The 19664-nt window shown below is 36.2% G+C and overlaps 1 protein-coding gene across 4 annotated transcripts; it reads left to right on the forward strand.

Annotated features, from left to right (window-relative positions):
- Window positions 1-1409: 1409 nt before the first annotated feature.
- On the forward strand, window positions 1410-18880 carry LOC129270663 (mRNA cap guanine-N7 methyltransferase-like). Of its 4 annotated transcripts, none has more exons than XM_064115217.1 (11): window positions 1410-1683; window positions 6294-6478; window positions 7034-7144; window positions 8138-8270; window positions 8945-9066; window positions 9574-9755; window positions 10213-10377; window positions 11055-11172; window positions 12091-12213; window positions 13472-13784; window positions 15834-18880. In XM_064115217.1, exons 1-10 carry the CDS (start codon window positions 1677-1679, stop codon window positions 13739-13741), a joined length of 1416 nt encoding a protein of 471 aa, XP_063971287.1. In that variant the 5' UTR covers window positions 1410-1676; the 3' UTR covers window positions 13742-13784; window positions 15834-18880. The 4 variants fall into 4 exon arrangements, 2 of the variants coding, with proteins under 2 accessions (XP_063971287.1, XP_063971286.1); XM_064115216.1 differs by having other exon boundaries at window positions 1531-1683; window positions 6291-6478; XR_010296848.1 differs by having other exon boundaries at window positions 1574-1683; window positions 6291-6478; window positions 13472-14179; window positions 14287-18880.
- Window positions 18881-19664: the final 784 nt, after the last annotated feature.

A 19664-nucleotide genomic window follows, 5' to 3' on the forward strand; every position in this document is an offset into this window, starting at 1 on the left:
AAAATGGTTCGGTCACTTCATAAGGGCCGGGGGAGCAATCCAATATTTTCATAGGGGCGATCCTCCCTCCCCAGAATCGACGGCTTTGTTTATGATTTTACTCTATCCTCTAAAATACTCTTTTGTGTAAAGTAATGTGTTATACAGGGCATCGGTCCGGAGTCATGTTATTTGCATATCCCTTACATTATAGTTTATAAAATGCTCCAAATGCTATAGGATTCACCTTGAAAATTTTCTTCCAGGTTACCAAATTCCCTGATAAAATAATTTAAAGGGGGCAGTACCATTGACATTAAAACCCCCATTCCCTGCCTTATTCTCTTATACTATCAAAGGCCTCTAAAAAATATATAAATATATAAAATATATCGCTCTTGAAAATTTGATTTTTTTTTTTGCTCGTTCACTTGGCAGCTCACTCCTGTAGAAATGAATGAATTTACGCCTATAGAAAGAGTAACAAAGAGTATCATATATCATACACAATTTGTATGATAAATTAACTCCTTTGTAACAAAACAATTGCAGCAATGATTATTTGACACATTATGCTAATCATGTCGATCTTTTTTTTTATTCTTGGAGGATAAAATTTGAATAGATATAGTTTCATATAATAATCACAAAGAATAAGCGGGGATGTGATATTATCAGTTTGCTATTAATTGAAGATATATGCATTTATTTAACTGGATCATCCGAAGTCATGCAAAACTTTAAAATGTAATTATAACCTTAATTGTTATTCTTTGTCCTATTTTGATTTTAAAAAGTCTTCAATTCTCGTTTGTCTGATTTTACTTTATCTGTTCAAAATATAGTTTTTCCGCCTGGAGTACCCAAGCACGCCCTAATATGGCTTCCTGCCACTCACCACGCAAATGCATGATATCTGAAAAAAATAATGCAGTGCAGATACATAATGTACCAGTATTTAAAAGATTATCAATAATCTAATGAAAGTGACAAAAATTCGGCAAGAATTCTCGTCTCTTATTGAAATCTCTATAGTGCCCCTCAAAAAGTCGGCCTTTCAAATGTCAAAAGTGAGGACTTCAACTCGATCGAGTCCTCTAAAATGTTGAAATTTTAATGGGCGTCGCGTGGGGGGTTGAGGGTAATTGATTCCCTGATTTAGATTTTTGTTAAATACCAGCTAGGGGTGAAATATCCAGAAGGTATATACCTATAATTGTGCGATGAAAGGATTTCTTGTGCACATCGAGTATGGCCCTATTTCTTTAGTAGACCCACATTCTTTAATTGCTATTGAATTTGTTTTTTTATTGAGTTGAAAAAACAACCATCTGTTTAATTTGTTTTTCAATGTTGTTTAGCAACCACAGATTTATTTTTAGAAAAGATTCAAGGTTAAAGCTTTCCCCCTCCCGATCCTCGGCTCTTACATGGTTACATGCAGTAACCGGTAGATGATGTCTTCGACTCGGACTTCGACTCTCCGTCGCCGGCCTCCGTCGTCGACGCCCGTTTCGACTTATAAGCGGAAGAGCTAAGTCTTTGTACTTTCCGCGCAATCGGCGTCCGCGGTGTGGGCCGCGCGTATCCACGCGCCGTGCACGCAGTACAACACGTGTGAGTGGATCCGTAATTCTTGTACCTTTTTCTGTTTCCAGTATCCAAATATTCCACCAAATTAACACAAATCAACAAATATGAGTGGTAAGAATCATTTCATATATTCTTAAGATTTCAAAAATATAACTTGTATTAAAATATTTCTTTGGATTATATTGAAGTTAGACCTTTAATGTGAGGTGATGTGCTTTTGCATGCCGTAATGAGTTGAGCTCGGTCCCATTCGCGGAGAACCACGTTTGTGAAGTTGCTTTTTTTAATTTAAAACGAGATCTTTCTTGACGAAATTCCACCAATCTTATGATTACAAGCCAGCATAGAATATCATCACAGCACATGTAGATACACATAGGCCGGCATGGTCATTAACAGGAGCCTTGGCTAATGGCTTAGGCTATTAATTTGAATGTAAAAAATATCTGGAAAATGGAAAGCCCAACAATAACATTTTAAGATGAATTGGAATTTGACATGTTCATGATGTCCCTGATGTTGTCACAGTGGCAAATTGTCCATAGACTGTGTACAACAGATAGACCATCTCAGCGAATCGGAGACCGCTGATTGGTCTGGTCAATCGCGCAGATCACGTCATGACTACGTGGTCGCCAAAATAATTCCTTCGGACTGCATGCGAAAGTATCGATAACGATTAACGATCAGTAGAGGCGCACGGCCAATATGGGAGACTCTTCAATAGGGGAGACAATCTCCCACATTGGAGACTTGCTTTGCAAAAGGACAAAAGAAACAACACCAACAAAAACAGGAGGCGCGATAGCTCAGTCGGTAGAGCGGGGGTTTCGGATTCCGGTGACCCGGGTTCGATTCCCAAGTTGTGCGCTAGTGCCCTTGGCTTTGGTAAGGCATTTATCCTCATTACCAGGTCCCTCGGAGAGGACCTTAAGCCGTCGGTCCCCTGGTTGCTTGCTCACAGGCACTCGTGCTTTCTTAGCAGTCGGGTAAAAACCTCGGTATAACATGATTTTTTACACCCAAAATTTTGTCTCGCTGAGGTCAGGAGCCCATTTTGTTTTGTGTGTGATTGACAACAAAAATCCTTATCAAAACAAAAGTAGACGGTGAATTTTTAAAGTAGACGTTGAAAAGGGGTAATTTTTTATGAGGAATCTGCTTATCACATTCTTATTTGCCGCCAAGGTAATCCTTTTGCAGCAAATGTAAACAAAGGAAATTGGACTGTCTCTAAAATTGGATACCAAAATTCTTTACAAAAGTCTCTGATATTGGAGATAATCTCCCACATTGGAGATAGTCTCCAATATTGGCCGTGCGCCTCTACTGACGATATCCGGTCATATTGTCTACACGGGAAATGGTCTTGGTTCGTAATCGGATCGCTCCGCTCCACGGCTCCAGTATCGATCGAAAATTATCGAGACTCTGAAATTTCATGCATATTCACGCGACGCTCCGAAACCCGGAATTCAATTGACTTTGTGCACGTTGCGATAGACTCTACAAACTCCAACGAACACGATGCCATATTGACGCTAATTTGTAAGACTTTGATGGAAAAGCAATAATAAGCCAATAAGTAATCAAAATTCGCTTACGGTACCTGTGCGGTATCGGTGAGAAAATAGATCCTCCGAGAATACCTTTCATAATTCATATAGAATATAGGAAACTGAAATTCTAGGTCGATTTTGGTACGAGGTGATAGAGATTTTTGGTGGAATACTGTGTGGGGCAATGGAAGGCTTGCACTGCATATGCTTACTATATTTTCATTCATAAATTGCCCCCCCCCCCCGGCCAACAGTGGCTGGATGATGTCATGTAATAAGCAAAATGTACAAGCCCGCTAGCGTTGAAAGCTCTGCTATCCGTTCTATACAATTTGCCACTGTGGTTGTTGTTGCCTGTTAGTGTTGGACTTAAAAAAATATTTGCCATAGGCCATATTTCATCAGGATTTTATGTTTTTATTCAAAAGCCAAGAGGCAAGCACGCAGATGCTTAGAATACAAAGTCTGGTCTAAGCATGTGTCCTGGCCATGCCTGTCAGTGTCAGAATTTTTTGTTGAGAATCCTGTGCTGTGGGTGATGCATGTCACGCTAGTTGGAATCCAGTCGTATTCCGATCATAGACATAGAGCTACATGTAGAGTAAAGTGCCCAAAAATTGGACACATAGCATAATTGGACCAAAACAAAAATACAATAATTGAATCAAATAAAAATCATGTGTAGATGTTGAATATTAATGTCATAAAGAAATAAAATTGAAATGAATATGGCAAACAGAAATTATTTACTTACTTATACTACCAGAAGCTTGTTTTTTGATAAAAATCGGACGCATTTCCAAATATCGGATGCGTAGAGTTGTGCGCCGTGATCAATTTCAGCGATTTGAATCGTGCTCTAAACCCTTAAATAATTGCTTGATTGTTGAGAAAATAACTTATTTCAGCTGCGCAAATGCTGACTTTAATAGTTACTGTCAATAATTTTGATATAGAAATCGGCAAATAATAATTATTTACTTACCAAACAGACCTCTTTCCGCTCCCTGTAGTTGTGGAGAGGGAGTTGAAGTCATTTTCGTCCGATATTTTGGGAGTTTGCTCTACATGCATAAGAAGCAAACCATGTTATAATAAAATGAAGGTTTTTTATGTTCCCCAAAATTAAGTATGAGTACCATTATTGAGCAACCAGCCTAAGCCCAAGATTCAACATGTTTAGCTTTTGCCTTTTCTGCATGATTATTCTAAACTACATGTATCTTTACAGAAAATGAAATTGCACTAATCGTTTTGCCTACTTTTAATTGCAATGTTCATTTTCAACCTATATCAACCTATATACATCCAACATCTTTAACTTTATTTTGAGACAATATTTGAGTTTCGCTGGTTGTTTTAGCATTCATTCACATGAACAAGAAGAAATATCAACATGATGATCGATCAGTCATATTGTAATCCTATATAGTTTTGAATTGGGAAGTTGTCAAAATCATCGTATTGGTATGAAATTACTTAGCAAACTATCAATTTTATCTTCTCAAAATGAATGAGTCTCGCTTGTTCTTCATGGACTGGGCATGTAACAAATGTGAAAAGGATAGAATGATGATTTGTTTCATACATGAATCTCTAACAATTTTGAAGTAAAAGTCATATTGATATGATTATATTTATAAACTCAATAATCGGTTTTCCTTAAAAGGGTCTAAGAAAGATGCAACTCGAACTAAGTCACTTGGTCAATACTGACAACCAGCTGTTGCCCTTTCAATTTTCTCTCTGGAAAAGTATGGTACAATGTGCTCCCTAGTGGGAACCTTTTTTGCATCATTAAGGAGCTTTCGATTGTCTGCGACTGCAACGTAGTCCTAGTTCACCGGAAGTGGTGACACCGCTCGTTCAGTATCACGTTCGTTCATTGATGAAAACAGTTTTGATTTAAGTCGACGTACCCGTACCAGGCCACAGCATATACCAGCGAGATAGCGAGCGGGCCATGGGCCGATGCTCGGCCGGAGAATCAGGCATATCATCACGCTACGAACCAGTGGGGCGACTGTTGGTGCAACATTTGCACTAGCCTAAAAAACACAGTTGTTTGGAAATAGAACATCAATTACCTATCGGATATGTAGTGTCTGAAAACAGGACACACTAAATGTAATGGAAAATCTGGTAACAAGCAGTAATTTGCAGTTTACCAGCCCTGCTGAATCAACGAAACTCGAATGTTGATGCGGCTTCATTCTTTTTTGCTAAGCTTGGATGACGTCATCATGTACGAACTAGCGCTCATTTGAGCACTATGACACCGAACGTCAAAACCCTCAAATACGAGTCACAGATTTGGGCAGTGAACGAGAAGGCTCGTCACAGATTACTTCGCGCATGCGCAGTGCTCCCAAAATTCCTTAATCTCGTACGTCCACATGGATCGTCACAGAATACGAAAGTTCTCCAATATCTGGTATTGCCCCCGCTCTATCAGGTATTAACATGTACATGTACAATGTATGTGGGCATCACTCATTCTAAAAGGGACAAATTTACGTCTTTAATCACATCACATTTTGAGCATGATTTAACAAACATCTATCAGGAAGATGTAGGTCACAAAAAAGTGTTATCTTGAACCACAACTTCTTTTCAAACCTATATTATTTTAAAGCATAATTCTTAAGGTTTACCATGATGGGGAAAAAATCATTTGGACTCCAACAAAAATAAAGTGTAAAAACAACCACTTTTATCAGGTGAAAATGTTCATTTTGTAGTTTGTAGATCAAAAGTTGAGACTACAGATTATTTGAATTCAAATACATTGCATGAAAAAATTGATCCTTCCTCTTTACAAAGATAGCAAAAAAAAAATTTTTAATTGATAAATATGTAGAGCAGCAGCGATGCAATTAAAAGAGGTATTATAATCTGCACCTAACTCACTTAAATATGTACATGCAATACTTTAATGAAAGAAGCTACATTTTAAGGACCTGCCTTCTGACTGAATCTTCATTAAAACAAAAATACCCCAGTTCACTGTTTCCTTTTGTTTTCATAACATTTCTTTTATCATCCACATACAAAGCAATAGGGCTTATAAACTCTGAAAACTGATTGTATTATTGTTGTGGCTTTTGTACAATACATTGCTGATAAGTACTATAACCTTATTTTGTTATGGTCCGCCAGCAGACAGTACAGCAGAGGTAGCAGTAGAGCAGGCTCCTGAGGAGACCCCTGAAGCAGTGACAGATGGAGGTGATGCTACACAAGCAGAAGAGAAGATGGAGGAATCAACAGCAGCTCCATCAGAAGAAACAACAGAAGGTACAACAGAAGCTGCGACGGAAGGTTCAACAGAAGCTAAGAAAGAAACGGTGAGTATTTCAGCGAGCAGTGCAATCCTGACACAGGATATTTTCTCCAGAGAATAGTTTTGCTTGCCAAGTTTGATTTGCATTTTTTGGTCATTTGAGAATAGCTCCCAACTACGTTCTATACAGTCCTATGTAAGAGAGAAAAATAAAATGCTGCACGAAAGACCATTGTGTACCAGTCTTTAAAAAATAGCGATGTGATACCAGGAAAATTATTCTCTTATCTCACAGCTCATCTATTCTTTTTTTTTTGGTCATGTTGATGTTCTATTACTTGAATCCTGATTAAGTTCAAATATATATTTAATTTTCTTTCTTCACAATGGTTACAGAAGTCATTATTGATAGAGATTGTAAAGCGAAGGACATACCTGTTTGCCATTGTTTACTTATATCTGCTGTATCTATGTATCTATGTTTTTAAATCACAATCTCTGTAAAAAATGATTGGATCAAGAGAAAATGTATGAATGGATGACATGTTTACTAGAAATGGTTTGACATGTGATCAAGATCTCTATCTTTGTTTTCTTTTTTTAATTTATGTATGTGCAGGGTATGTCAGGGACCGTAGCAAAGCACTACAATGATCTAAGAGAAGGAACATTGTTCGACAGAGCCAGGAGCAGAATTTACTACCAACGAAATTTCAATAACTGGATAAAGGTGAGACAGAACTTATTCTCAACTGAACAGTAAATTTCATTCGCTGCTTTTCCTCTTGTATTTTGTTCCAATAAGTGCTTGCTTTACAGTATGTTAACTATAAAAGGCTATTGCAAATTTTTTGCAGTTTTCTTCAAAATATTGAAGGGATGGAAATGAACAGACCTCTATTTCCAAGCTGGCAGCTGCAAGAATTGCATTTGTTTTTGTTTTTTTTATTATTTGACAGTTTGCAGATTTTCACTTACTGTTGCACATATTGTTAATTCAAAAGTTGTAAGCATTACACAAGCTATTTTGCTAAGTCCTAATAGCTCGGCACATCTACTGTTCCCAGTAATTTGACCTGTTCATATGACATCTGGGGTTGTTTCACAAAGATTTAAGTATGACTTAGAGTCGCACTAGTTGCGTGCGCAAGTCTTGAAATAAGCAGGCGCTGAGCGCAAATTCGCGCTCATAAAGCCATCAATTGCGCCCATAAAGCCCCAAAATCATTAAAATTTTGACGACCGGGCGCAAATATTTTCCAGGTAATTGCGTCCGCCGTGAGTGAGCAGTGAAGCCATATCATAATCATATCAAGATCATGCCATGCACTACTGCGTATTGATCAATAAGATCGCGCGTTGCATATTATGTACGCGTCAACATTTAACCCATTGGTTTCTGGAACCTGGTGATCCCTGAACAAAGAGTATGGGACTTACATAGTCAACGGGTAAAGTGTGATTTAAGTCATACTGAAATCTTTGTGAAACACCCCCTGGTCTGTTACCTGAATGCACATGCTATCTGTGTTTACAATGGGAAATGTAAACATGTTTTTTGGTGGATCAGTGGGTTGTTTATCACTTCAAATATTTTGTTTCTTTTAGAGTGTGAAAAAATATCCCCTTGGAATTAAAAGCCATAACATTGCTGAACAAATTAGGTAATGGCAATTCAGAAGGCCTATTACATGTTAACGTTTGTCCAACATTCAATTGACAGAGTATGATCATCGCAAACTCATTGAAGGCTGTTGACAGAAAGAAAGGTTGTACAGTACTTGATCTTTGTTGCGGGAAAGGAGGAGATCTTCTCAAATGGACCAAAGGAAACCTCAAGAAATTAGTCTGTGCAGGTAATGTATTCTTGTCTTGGTCATTTCCACTTGGATTTATTAATAATTTTCTTGATTCAGAATGATTTACACCGCCATGCATTTGGAGATTTCTGCCATTCTATTCCATTTTAGTGTTTTATTTTTGTGCCATCAATTCTTTTTGTGTCTTTCTTATTTGATTATTGTAGAATTAGTTATGTATTTGTTATGTAGTCTTAGTTTTAAAGAAATATTTATCTATTTATTTAATCTTTTTTTTTTTTTTTTGGGGGGGGGGGGTGGAGGTTGGTTTTTATATTTTTTTAATGTTGGTTCTTACAGAATCAAAGATTTTTCTTGGGTATTGAAGAATTGCAGTAAAGACCAAGTCAGGGACGGGGTCTTTTACACTATCAAGGGAGGGGCACATTAAAATCCAACATAGGATTCAGGCAACCCCCCAGGGTGGAATCAAACCCACGATCTTTGGTTCATCAAGCAGATGCTTAACCGACAAAGCCAACTTGCTCCCTAGTAGTGATAATTTGCAGTCCATGCTAAAAAGAAAAATCATTTTAGAATATCTGGAATTTGAACATTTTTTAAACATGGAGGGCAGGAAAGAAGAAATGTAAGGTATGATATTATTACTTAAGATCAAATGATATGATGCATATCTTTATAAAGGACTTCTTTTTATCTCCTTGTTGCAGATATCGCAGCTGTGTCAGTACAACAGTGTCAGAAGAGATACAGAGACATGGCAGACAGGAATAGACGTACTGGTAATGCAAAGACCTTTGCAGCAGAATTCATTGCAGCAGATTGTGCTGAGGTAAAGTTTGTCTAAGACACTGAAAATTCAAAAGATAACAAAAAAGTTTTGTCCACATTTGTTATATGTTTGCATTGGGGATCAGAGAGAGAGAGAGAGCAATGATTAATCTCTTGCTCTGAATATGAAGGGCAGTTTTTAAATTATCAGATTCCATGTATCCTTTATAAGTAAGGGGTGGTTTCATGACAATTTTCTTTTCAAAGAGATTTATGACGAATTTTCAATGGACTCCTTCCTCAATACAATTATCCATTACAACCCTTCTCAAAGACATGTAAAATTTGCCACAAGTGAAGTACAATTATTCAAGTTACTAATTTCTCTAATGTATAAGTTACTTTGTAAGGCTACTCGGAATAAACTGATCCATTGTTATCATATCTTTTAATGACACAAAAATTGATGTTTTCAATTAGTTTGAGATATAAGAAGGGCTTGTATCATTTACTAATAGTTTAGACCGTACCTTTGGATTTACAACACATGTTTCCTCTGTCTCTGCAGGTACTTTTATCAGAACGCTACCACGACAAGGACATTGTCTTTGACCTGTGCAGCTGTCAGTTTTCCTTCCATTACTCATTTGAGACTGCCGCTAGGGCAAGGACTATGCTCAGGAACGCCTGTGAGAGACTGCGACCCGGTGGATACTTTGTCGGAACCATTCCTAATGGATACGAGCTTGTGTAAGAAGCCATTCACTTTTTCACTTAGATTTTTCAATGGAATTTGGAATAGAATGCCTGGCAAATGATCCTATATATTATGGGGAAAGGATTAAAAAAAGTTGCCTTTCACCCTTTATCTTCCCTACTTTTTTTACTGTGTTTGGATGAGAAGGTTGAGAAAAGACATGAAATACAATTATTCGTTCTTTTTCTCTTGTTTCAGTTCCTCCGTCATTTTAGAGATCGACAAGTAACACTGCAGAAATAAGTTTGTAGTCTGGTTGATGTAACGCACAGAGGGGTTGAAGAGATAAAAAGTTACAAGTAGTAGATTTAAGGGTCAGGGTGTTGAATTAATCGGTTGATGTTAGGGGAGACAATTATTTGTGTACAGCAATACGTGGTCATCTCTTTTGCTGTTACTCATTTTCTTTCAGTTTATTCTATTCATCACTTTCTCTTTTTTTGGGTACAGATCAAGGTTAAAAGCGAGTGAAGATCTGTCATTCGGCAATGATGTGTACAAGGTCACCTTTGAGAACAAAGATTCTTTCCCACTCTATGGATGCAAGTATGATTTCCATCTTGAGGGTGTAGTTGATTGTCCCGAGTTCTTGATCTACTTCCCTCTCCTTGAAGAGTAAGTACATTTTCAATGGTAGTAGTCAAATGCATTTTAAAATCATATTGTATTCAGTGATATTCAATGTTAAACATGTCAAATTACCAGTTGTATTCAACATTCACTCATGTTTTTATTCAATATCTATCCTATAAATATGTATTACTTCCATATGGTACGGAAGAATTTGATTTTTTTTTTAATCATGAAGTTTTTCCAAAGCATATTTTTTCTGTAATTTATGTCCAGAGAATAATCATGAATATTAAAAAAAAAATGAAATAAAACTTAAATAATGCCTGGAAGAAAGCACAGACGTAGTAAGGAGCTCAAATAAAGTATAAGAGGAGGAGGAGAGGGGCAAGTTATGAGAGTGAGAAGTAAAGAGTAAAAAATGATAATGTTTTATTTGCCCAGGGTAGCCACTTCAGTGAGAAAACTGCTCTACCAACAGGCCCTTCATAACATGATACATGTATGTTACTATTCATCTACATTCTAATTGCTGAGCACCTAACAAGAAGGTCCCATTTTAATAAGTCTTTGGTATGACTAAGCCGGGGATTGAACCCACGATCTCCTGTTGATGAGGCTGTATCACTAAGCCACCATGAAGCTTGCGTTGCTAACCAAATTACTATATCTTTCTCTACTTTTTTATTGATTTTTTAAAATGTTTCTTTCCTTTCATACAGGATGGCTAAAGAGTTTGATATGGAATTAGTGTACTTGAAGAAGTTCCAGGAAGTGTATGAAGACAATTGTGGGCCAACAGACAACCAAGCTCTCATGTCAAAGATGCAAGCTCTTGAGGTACATATAAAAATTATAATAATAATGTAGGATATTTGTATATTGCTTATATCCACCTTGCTAGGTGCTTAAGGCGCTCCTAAATTACCCCGGCTAAACTTGGCAAGTTAAAGATAAATGCTAGTTGTGGTAACTTTCTCAATATGAGTTCGAACAGAATCCAATTACATGGCCACCCAATGTTTGTATGTATGAATAAAAAATATGTGCCAACTGACTCTTGGCAAAAATGCTTAATTGCTGATAAATTAGCAAATTAAGCACGGAATACCAATAGTTTGGTATTTTTCCAAGTAATATTAATATACTCTCCCACATATGCATTTTTGTGTCAGTGATCATGAGAATTATCTGCATTCAGCTAAAATTTCATGATTTCACAAAGATAAGTTTATTTCAATGTACCAGATCTAGATCTATGATAATATTGTGGCAATTAACCTTGATTTTAAAGACTTTCTCATGAAATAATTGTTTGCTGCAACTACTGTCTTTTACCTTTGAGTATTAAGTATGTCAAATGTTCATGTTATTACAAGTGTACATGTTATGAAATTTTATGTTTGCGATAATGCGAATACCAGTGCTATTTCTATCCTGCACACAACTCCATTTAAATAGTGCAATGTATATTGGTTCAATGTGGATTATGCTTTAATTGTTAATGTTTTATCACACTACTTTAGTTATGAATGAAATCTGTATGGAAAGGGAAGTAAATAATGGAATTTCTTTGTTTCTCATTTCTTACCCCTTTTCCACCTTTTTCAAATTGTGCAGATTATTCAGATAGAAAAAAGTCAAGGATATTTTTCGAAATACGCAAAATATGTGCATTTATTATCAGAGCATATTTCTTGTTCTAGCTTGTTTTATGTCAGGGTTTTATATCAGCCAATGTTTGTTTTATTCTTTCAGCAATACCCTCCTGAGAAGGGTACCCCTCCAGCCAGTAAGAAAGATGAAGACTACAGCCATGCTGAGACTAGGCATACGGAGGTCATGGGTATGGAGAATGAAGAGAAGAAACCAACATCCATCGTAAGTTACTCAATCAGTAGATTATGTGATCATTTCCAGTGATTAGTTATGTACGTTTAACCCTTATTAAACTGGGGGGGGGGGGTCAATGTGACCCCCCCCTCAATAAATTTTGTCACTACGCCGTTGCACGAATTTTTTTGACTGCACCGCTCACTGACTCTTTACTTTCAAGTCTTGCGCATCTTTTGAGACCAAATTTGCGACTCATGGGTACGCGGTTCCAAAATTATGCAATGTTTTGTAAGTGCATGTCAGACCAGAAATTGCTCAAAAACGTGATTCCGTGTAAAAAGTCAATGCAAATTGTGTTTTTTTACCAAAAATCATAAATGTATGATTATTTTTAGTTTTGTTGGTTTAAATGGATTTATTTTATGCTATTTATGATCGCAAAAAGGTCCTCGACAAAGTTCATCGGGAAAAACAATAAAAAACAAAGGTTTGAAAAAACAAAGAAATAAATAAGAATTAAAAAAACAATAAAATACATAAGAAATTAATTATATTTTTGCTATTTTTTGGAGATATTTGTTAGAAATGTAATAATTGATACTCCCACCAAAAATTAGCATTCTACTAGCTATATAAATTGAGTTAAAGGCAAATACATACACAAAAAACAAATTTATGGCAAATTTCATATGCTTATTTGCATAATTAATTAATAAAATATATTTTTAATTTTTTTTTGAAAATTTTACTATACACTCTTGTAGTCTAAATCCGGCTCTACGCGCTTGCAAATTTTCGCGGCGATTGCGCAATCAGCGGCCGAGATCTGAGGGGGGGTCAAATTGACCCCCCCCCAGTATATACTGGTTTGAAATAGCCCAGTTAAGATAAGGTTAAGTGGGTTTTTGTGCCTCTATTCTAAACCATGGACATTTGATACTTTTTCTCTCGAGGGGCAGTAGGTTGTCTCAGTTGCTCGAGATACATATTTAGAAAATGTATTCTTTCCAGAGACGAACATCTTTAGAGATAATGGGGGGAGTATGAAAACCTATTGACTAATCTTATAAAAGGGAAGTCATCTACACAAGATGTACAATTTTAAAATATAATTGTCAGTTTGAGGATCTCCATTTTTTCAAACTGTCATGTTGATGTATCTATAATTCTCATTCTTTTCTCTTTTTTTGGAGGGGGGCATCTTATCCTTCATGAAATTCATTCTCCTGTAAGATAAATAAGATTTGACATTTTCAAATTGCAGGGGATATAAACTTGACTGTGTTGTTCTTCTCTTATACAGGGCACCCTCTCCAAGTCCGAATGGGAGGCATCTAGCCTCTACTGTGCCTTTGCTTTCAAGAAAGCTGGAGACTTCGAGGAAGAGGAAGAAGAGGAGGAGGCACCCGCTGAAGAGGAGAAGAAGGAGGAGGAAGAGAAGACGGAAGAGGTTGCCAATGGCAATGGTGACGAAGCTGCCGAAGCGGAAGGTGAAGGTGGGGAGGAGGGCGGAGCCGAGGCAGAAGCAGAGGCAGAGGCTGAAGAAGGAGGTGGAGAAGAAGAAGCTCAATGAGTGGGGAAAGAAATCCATAATACCTGATTGACTATGAATACAGGTGAGAACACTTACATCTAGGAGTATAATATTGTCATATATACAGACACCTTGGCCCGGATTCTGAAGTCAGGGTTAACTTAGACCATGGTCTAACTCTGCTAAAATTATGGGGAGCCAAAATTCAAAATTTCTGTCTATATTAATATATTTCAAATGTTCACTTTTTTGCTTCCTTTTGCTTTCAAAACGAGAAATAATACTTCAAAATACTTCAGTCATCATTCCCACACAATTATGAACAATTTGAGTGTTGTATCATTTAATAAATTGTATGTGTATTTTTAGTGATATATGCCCCGATTGGCTCTCCATAGTTAAACCACAACTTTAAACCAGGGTTTAATTTCAACCCAAGTTCAGAATATGGGCCTCTGGGTGAAATTGTTTGCTGAGGTACCCAGTGTAGATAAGGTAGTGCTGAAAAAGACTGCTTGTTCTCTTTCAGTGTAAGTTTTGAAAAGTTCCTTTTTAACAAACAAGAAGAAAAGAGTCCTTTTCAGGACTACCTTGTCTTCATGGTGTGTCTGCAAATCTCTTCACCCAGTCTATCCCCGATTCAAACCTTCAAAGCTCTTATACACTCCCCATTTTATAAGTTGACCTCTAGTGAGTAAACACTTTGGTTTAGTCAATGGGATTCATCAGACCCCTCGGTTTAATCATCTGAAGTTAGTCATAGACACCGTTCTCACTTCCTTCCTAAAACTAGTTTACTGGAAACTAGATTAACGTGTAGTGAGAAAGGTCGAAGCTATCTTATTAACCGGTTCAGAAAACCACCTCGCAATGTAGTTTTCAAGATCGTGAGGACACACCTGTTCTTCGGGAAGCGATCTTCGCACATTTTGAGCGCGCTGCTCCACACGACATGTGTAGAATGCCTACGCTGCGGTTTCAAATATCGCGCGAAACGTGTCACCCCACGAGAGCGTTTCCATAGCAACAAGATCGCTTTATGTGAAGTGATTTTTAATACCACTTTCGTGTGATCAAGTGGGAACGCTAGCAAAGCGATCTTCCAAACCGGTTTCCTGAATCGGTTTCCAGTAAACTAGTTTTAGAAAGCGTAATGAGAACGGCCTCATATAAATTTATTTAGTTTTGGTTTGAGCAGTTTTATCGGTCTCTTCAGTTTAGTAGTTTAGATAAGCCTAACTGGAAATAAAATGGTGGATGGGCTAAATGGCAAATAGACGAAATGGTGAATGTGAACTAGAATTAGATCATGTTTGATGAGGCTAAATGGAAAATATACAAATTGGTTACAGACCAAATGGCAATTCACCATTTACCTTAGCACAAGTCATTGATAAATATACATGTACCTTTACATGATTCAAAATGACTGCATTAATGGGAGCTCAAGTTATGTTCAACAAGCTCCCAAATTCTATGCTCTATCTCTACTGATTTTAACTACCTTGAAGCATCAGTCTGTTTGAGAGACAGAAAATTAATAGCGCCATCTTCTGGTGACTTTATTACATTTGCTTCTTCAGATATTTGACTGTTGAATCATTTTATACAAAGCCCATTTCCTATTTTGAGCTATTGATATATGCCTTGAGCATGGGTTGAATTGTAGAGCTAACATTTACATTTTGTCACCATTTTTTTTTTGTCATGAATTAGCATGTTAATTTGGCTATTGTCATTTCCATGGCAATGCACGTGATTAGGATTTTTATTTTCATTTTAGTATCTAGCAATCAATCATGATGTTAGGATTCAATTATTTCATTTATGTATGATTAGAATTCATGAACAGGAATATCAACCTACACATACTGAAAGATTACAATGCATTGCATTGCATTTATCTTTATTTTTTATTCTGTATGTTTAATCATAAAATACATTAGACAATTGTATTGTTCTGTGGAAAATTGAATGACTGTTTATGGCACTTATTTCTAACATTGTGTTTATGTTTTTTAATGAGAGATTGTGATCAAATTTTTACACTGTAAATCAGCTATTCATCAGTCATCTTCTTTTAATCACTCATCAATTATTTCTTTACTTCTGTCATGTTTTACATATACAGGATGAGCATCAGAAGGAATACCACATAAGAAAAGTAAAGTCATCCGCAGGATTTAAACCGATTAAGACATTCAGGGGAAAGGAAATTAAAGGCATGGTTAAATAATTACCTTTAAATCAACACTTAATGGGCACACAGTCCTCTTTTAAGAGACAGAAGGATTTAAATCATACATTTATAAAGGAGTTATTGGCCTTCTGTTTCTCAACAGAGTGTGTGTTGGTTCACCTATTCATGTTGTATATTTTTCGTGGTTTTTTTTATCAAAGACACCATTGAATTTTCATTTGTCTTGCTTTGTAGATTTCAGTTTGTAAAATGTTAATACTCAATCAGATTATGCTCCATTTGAGTTCATTTTGTTTTAAAGAAGATAAATGCAAATTGACAGGGTGCAGATTACTGATATATGCCATCTAAGCACTTGTCTCAATTTCATTTATCATAGAAAGATTTATGGTGTGATATGAGGGCCCGTTTAGCATAAATGGATGTCAAATGGTGGATATAAGATAAGATACATGTGATGTCTGTCACAGAATCTTTGTATGTTTTGATAATGATCTCGTCCTTTTCAAGACAATCCCTTGATGATGTAGAATTCAGTAGAAAACTTTTCAGCTTGCATAGAAACTGTTATTTTGCATATATATTTGAATCTTACAATTTGTCCTAAAATATATTTTCGTTGGAGATTATTATTTTCTTTTCTTTTTTTACATACACTGCTGATTTTGTATTGAGTATTTTTGGAATTAAAACGACAGTTAGGATTGTTGCATCTTGTATAAAAGCTATCATATAAATCCATTTTGTTTGTGTGTAATGCAGAAGTCTATTGTGTACTTATGGTATACTCTATAAATCAAGGAGGGTTTTACCATCATTGAATACAAGTCTGTACATAGAATGTATTTGTTACGTTTAGAATGATATGCACAATGAATTATGATTAATCCCAGTGAAGAGCTCTGATTGATAATTGTTAAGCGCTTTGAGCAGTCGTAGATTGATTAAGTGCTATACAAATGACAATTATTATTATTTCCTAATGTTTCGTACCACCTCAGGACTTTTTGTTTTTATTTTACCCAAAGTTGGCAGTTCCTTCAATACAAGACGATCTGTGTAGGTGAGGTATGTCATTCTCCCAGCCCTATAAAAACTATTTTGAGCCTCAGTTTATTACCATCCCATAGAAATGTGCATATGACGATAATCCATGTTTCTGTTTCGAAGAATTAAGGCTCTTCATGATTTCGTGAAATAGGTCCGAAGCGGGTTGTTTCACTTTCACGTATACTTAGTGTAACAGAAGCAATGTGTCTCCCCAGTATGCATTGGCTAGTGCGGGTGCTGTATTATAACCTGAGCGACTTTACCTCACACTTAAATCCTTGTGAAATATTTCATGGGGTTCCAATTTAGATGCAATTCTGCAATGCTATGCATCTTAGATGGCATTCACCTTCAAATAGGCAGAGCATGGGAGATTTCACTGTCCAGTTTTCAAGTCTGACTTGGAAATCAAATGGCTTGATCTGGTGGGTGTTTCATAAAGCTGTTCATAAGTTACAATATCTAGGATTAGCTCCTGTGTGATATTACATGCTACAAATGAGATTATTGACGAATTGGATTATTGTATGTTGTTTCATTGTTGTGTTTATGCTTCATTTTAGATCTATGTTAACAACAGCATGATTTAAACTTTTAAAGACTTATTTTCAGTGCCTTTCCTTGAAAGAGTGACAAACATGTTTGTTAAAAAAATATTCTCTTTTTACTCTCTAACTCCTAAATACCATTTTAGGAGCTAATTAAATTCTAAGAGAAAAAACTTTTAAAAATAGAAATGACCGGGAGCTAGTACCACAAATGTTAGTGACTGATCGTGTGATTGATCCTGGGGATTGATTGTAGATTGTGGTCAATGCAATCAATCATTGAACTTTGTTCTGAAACTAATTGCAAAGCTGAGTGTGAAATGACCCTTGACTGGCTCTTTATGCTTTGCATCCTCAAAGCACTGTACGTATTACAATCCAATCGTACAGGGAATTATTTCGCGCTTTTTACTTCTACAGACGATGTCTGCCACACAAACTGGCCAAATTTTGTTATTTATTGCTGTTTGTGTTTTAGCACGAAGTGATCGAGTTATGTACATAATTAAGATTTAAAAAAGTGACAGTTGGTTGGTGACTATGTCATTTTCTCTGATATCTGTTTAATGTTATGCAATCTTATAATATGCTCTATTTAGGGGAAGGGGTGAATTCATTGACTGTCTGTATTATATCAAAATTATGATACTTTTGATTGAAAGGGCTTGTAGAATTTTATTTTTACTGAAGGAAATTCCTCTTTCTGCTTCCCTTACGTATATTAAGTATGATTCGGAAGCATTTATTGATATTTCTTTAGCGTGTGATTTGCCCTACTGCTGAATGGACTTGTTCATGGATCGATATCTTACACTAAAGATTACACAAGGTAGAATAGAAACGTGTGTGAAACATACTGGAATTTCTTTTGTTACTATAAAATGCATTCCTTTACATGATCTAATTATGTTAATAATAAAGATTCAGGGAGCTGACATAGAATTGATTTAAGAGCAAGCATTGCATATAGAACTTGAATGGAAGTGTCAATAATTGTTGCATGGCGTAGGGATGGGATAGTTCTTATGAACAAATTGTTAAAATAGGATTGTAATGTTGTTGTATAGGGGTTTAACAACCCACTTTTGATGTGATATTATTTTGAATTCCCAACTTTGTGTGGGCTTTTATTTTTGCTTCTTTTTGGTAATGTATAGTTATGATCAGTGGTGTATGAAAATTAGGACACTGCAGAAGTTTCCTCCCATGAAATATTTCCCTCCCATTTTTCGTTGATGTACATTGCTTTGTTTTTGGTAATTACTTGAGAAAAAAAATGCATAACAATTTTTGTAGTATGGCTCAGAATTCTGTAAAGAATTTTAAATGTTGTAGAAGTGTAACAATAGCTCAATTAAAAAGACTGGAATGTATTCTAAATTCGACTTCTGACTTTTCCTTTCTTTTGTTTGATATTTTTTGTGTAAACTTGGCAGTATTCCACCTACATATCATTTTACCAATCAACATTATTGGAATGATGAATACAATGTATACCTATCTTATGCTAAAAAAAAAGGGGGGGGGGCTACGTCTAACATGCAGGTTTCTCCCAAATATGATTAGTGACAAGTCTGGATCGAGTTTATGTTTGCAGGGTGAACTGTAAATAGCCTGTTTTACTTTTCAAAGAAAAGAAAGTGAGAGCCAACGAGTAGATTCAAGATTAATATATACACTGTCACACTCCTACCACCAGTAAGGTGAAAGGACAAGAAAAAGTGGATGAAGGAGAATGAGAATGAATAAAGGAGAATAAGGAGGAAAAATATGGAGGAGTGAAAGAGGTGTGTGTAGAATGTAATGCCGAAATCACGTTTTGACGTGCGAGTATCCATCCATTACCATGGCAATATCACGAGTAGTGTGATAATGGGTGTTGCGTCTCCCAACACAAATACCACTTACATTGGCCATATAAAATGCCGCCCAGGGGATGTGTATATTACGAATCCATGTTGTATTGTTATTTCTTTTCTCTTGCCACCGGTGATTCCACAGATTTCTTTTAAGTGTTTTGATGAGATTTATCGCCATCTTCTCATTCTCCTGGGTTCCGTAACACAAAGGTCAGCGATTGATCGTACGCTTGATTTTCACGATTGTTTGTACAGGGTAGTCAATGGAATCAGTCGTAGGAAAATGTTCTACGATCAATGCTAAG

This window comes from Lytechinus pictus, unplaced genomic scaffold, assembly GCF_037042905.1.
Source record: "Lytechinus pictus isolate F3 Inbred unplaced genomic scaffold, Lp3.0 scaffold_25, whole genome shotgun sequence".
In the NCBI taxonomy this organism is placed as follows: Eukaryota; Metazoa; Echinodermata; class Echinoidea; order Temnopleuroida; family Toxopneustidae; genus Lytechinus; species Lytechinus pictus.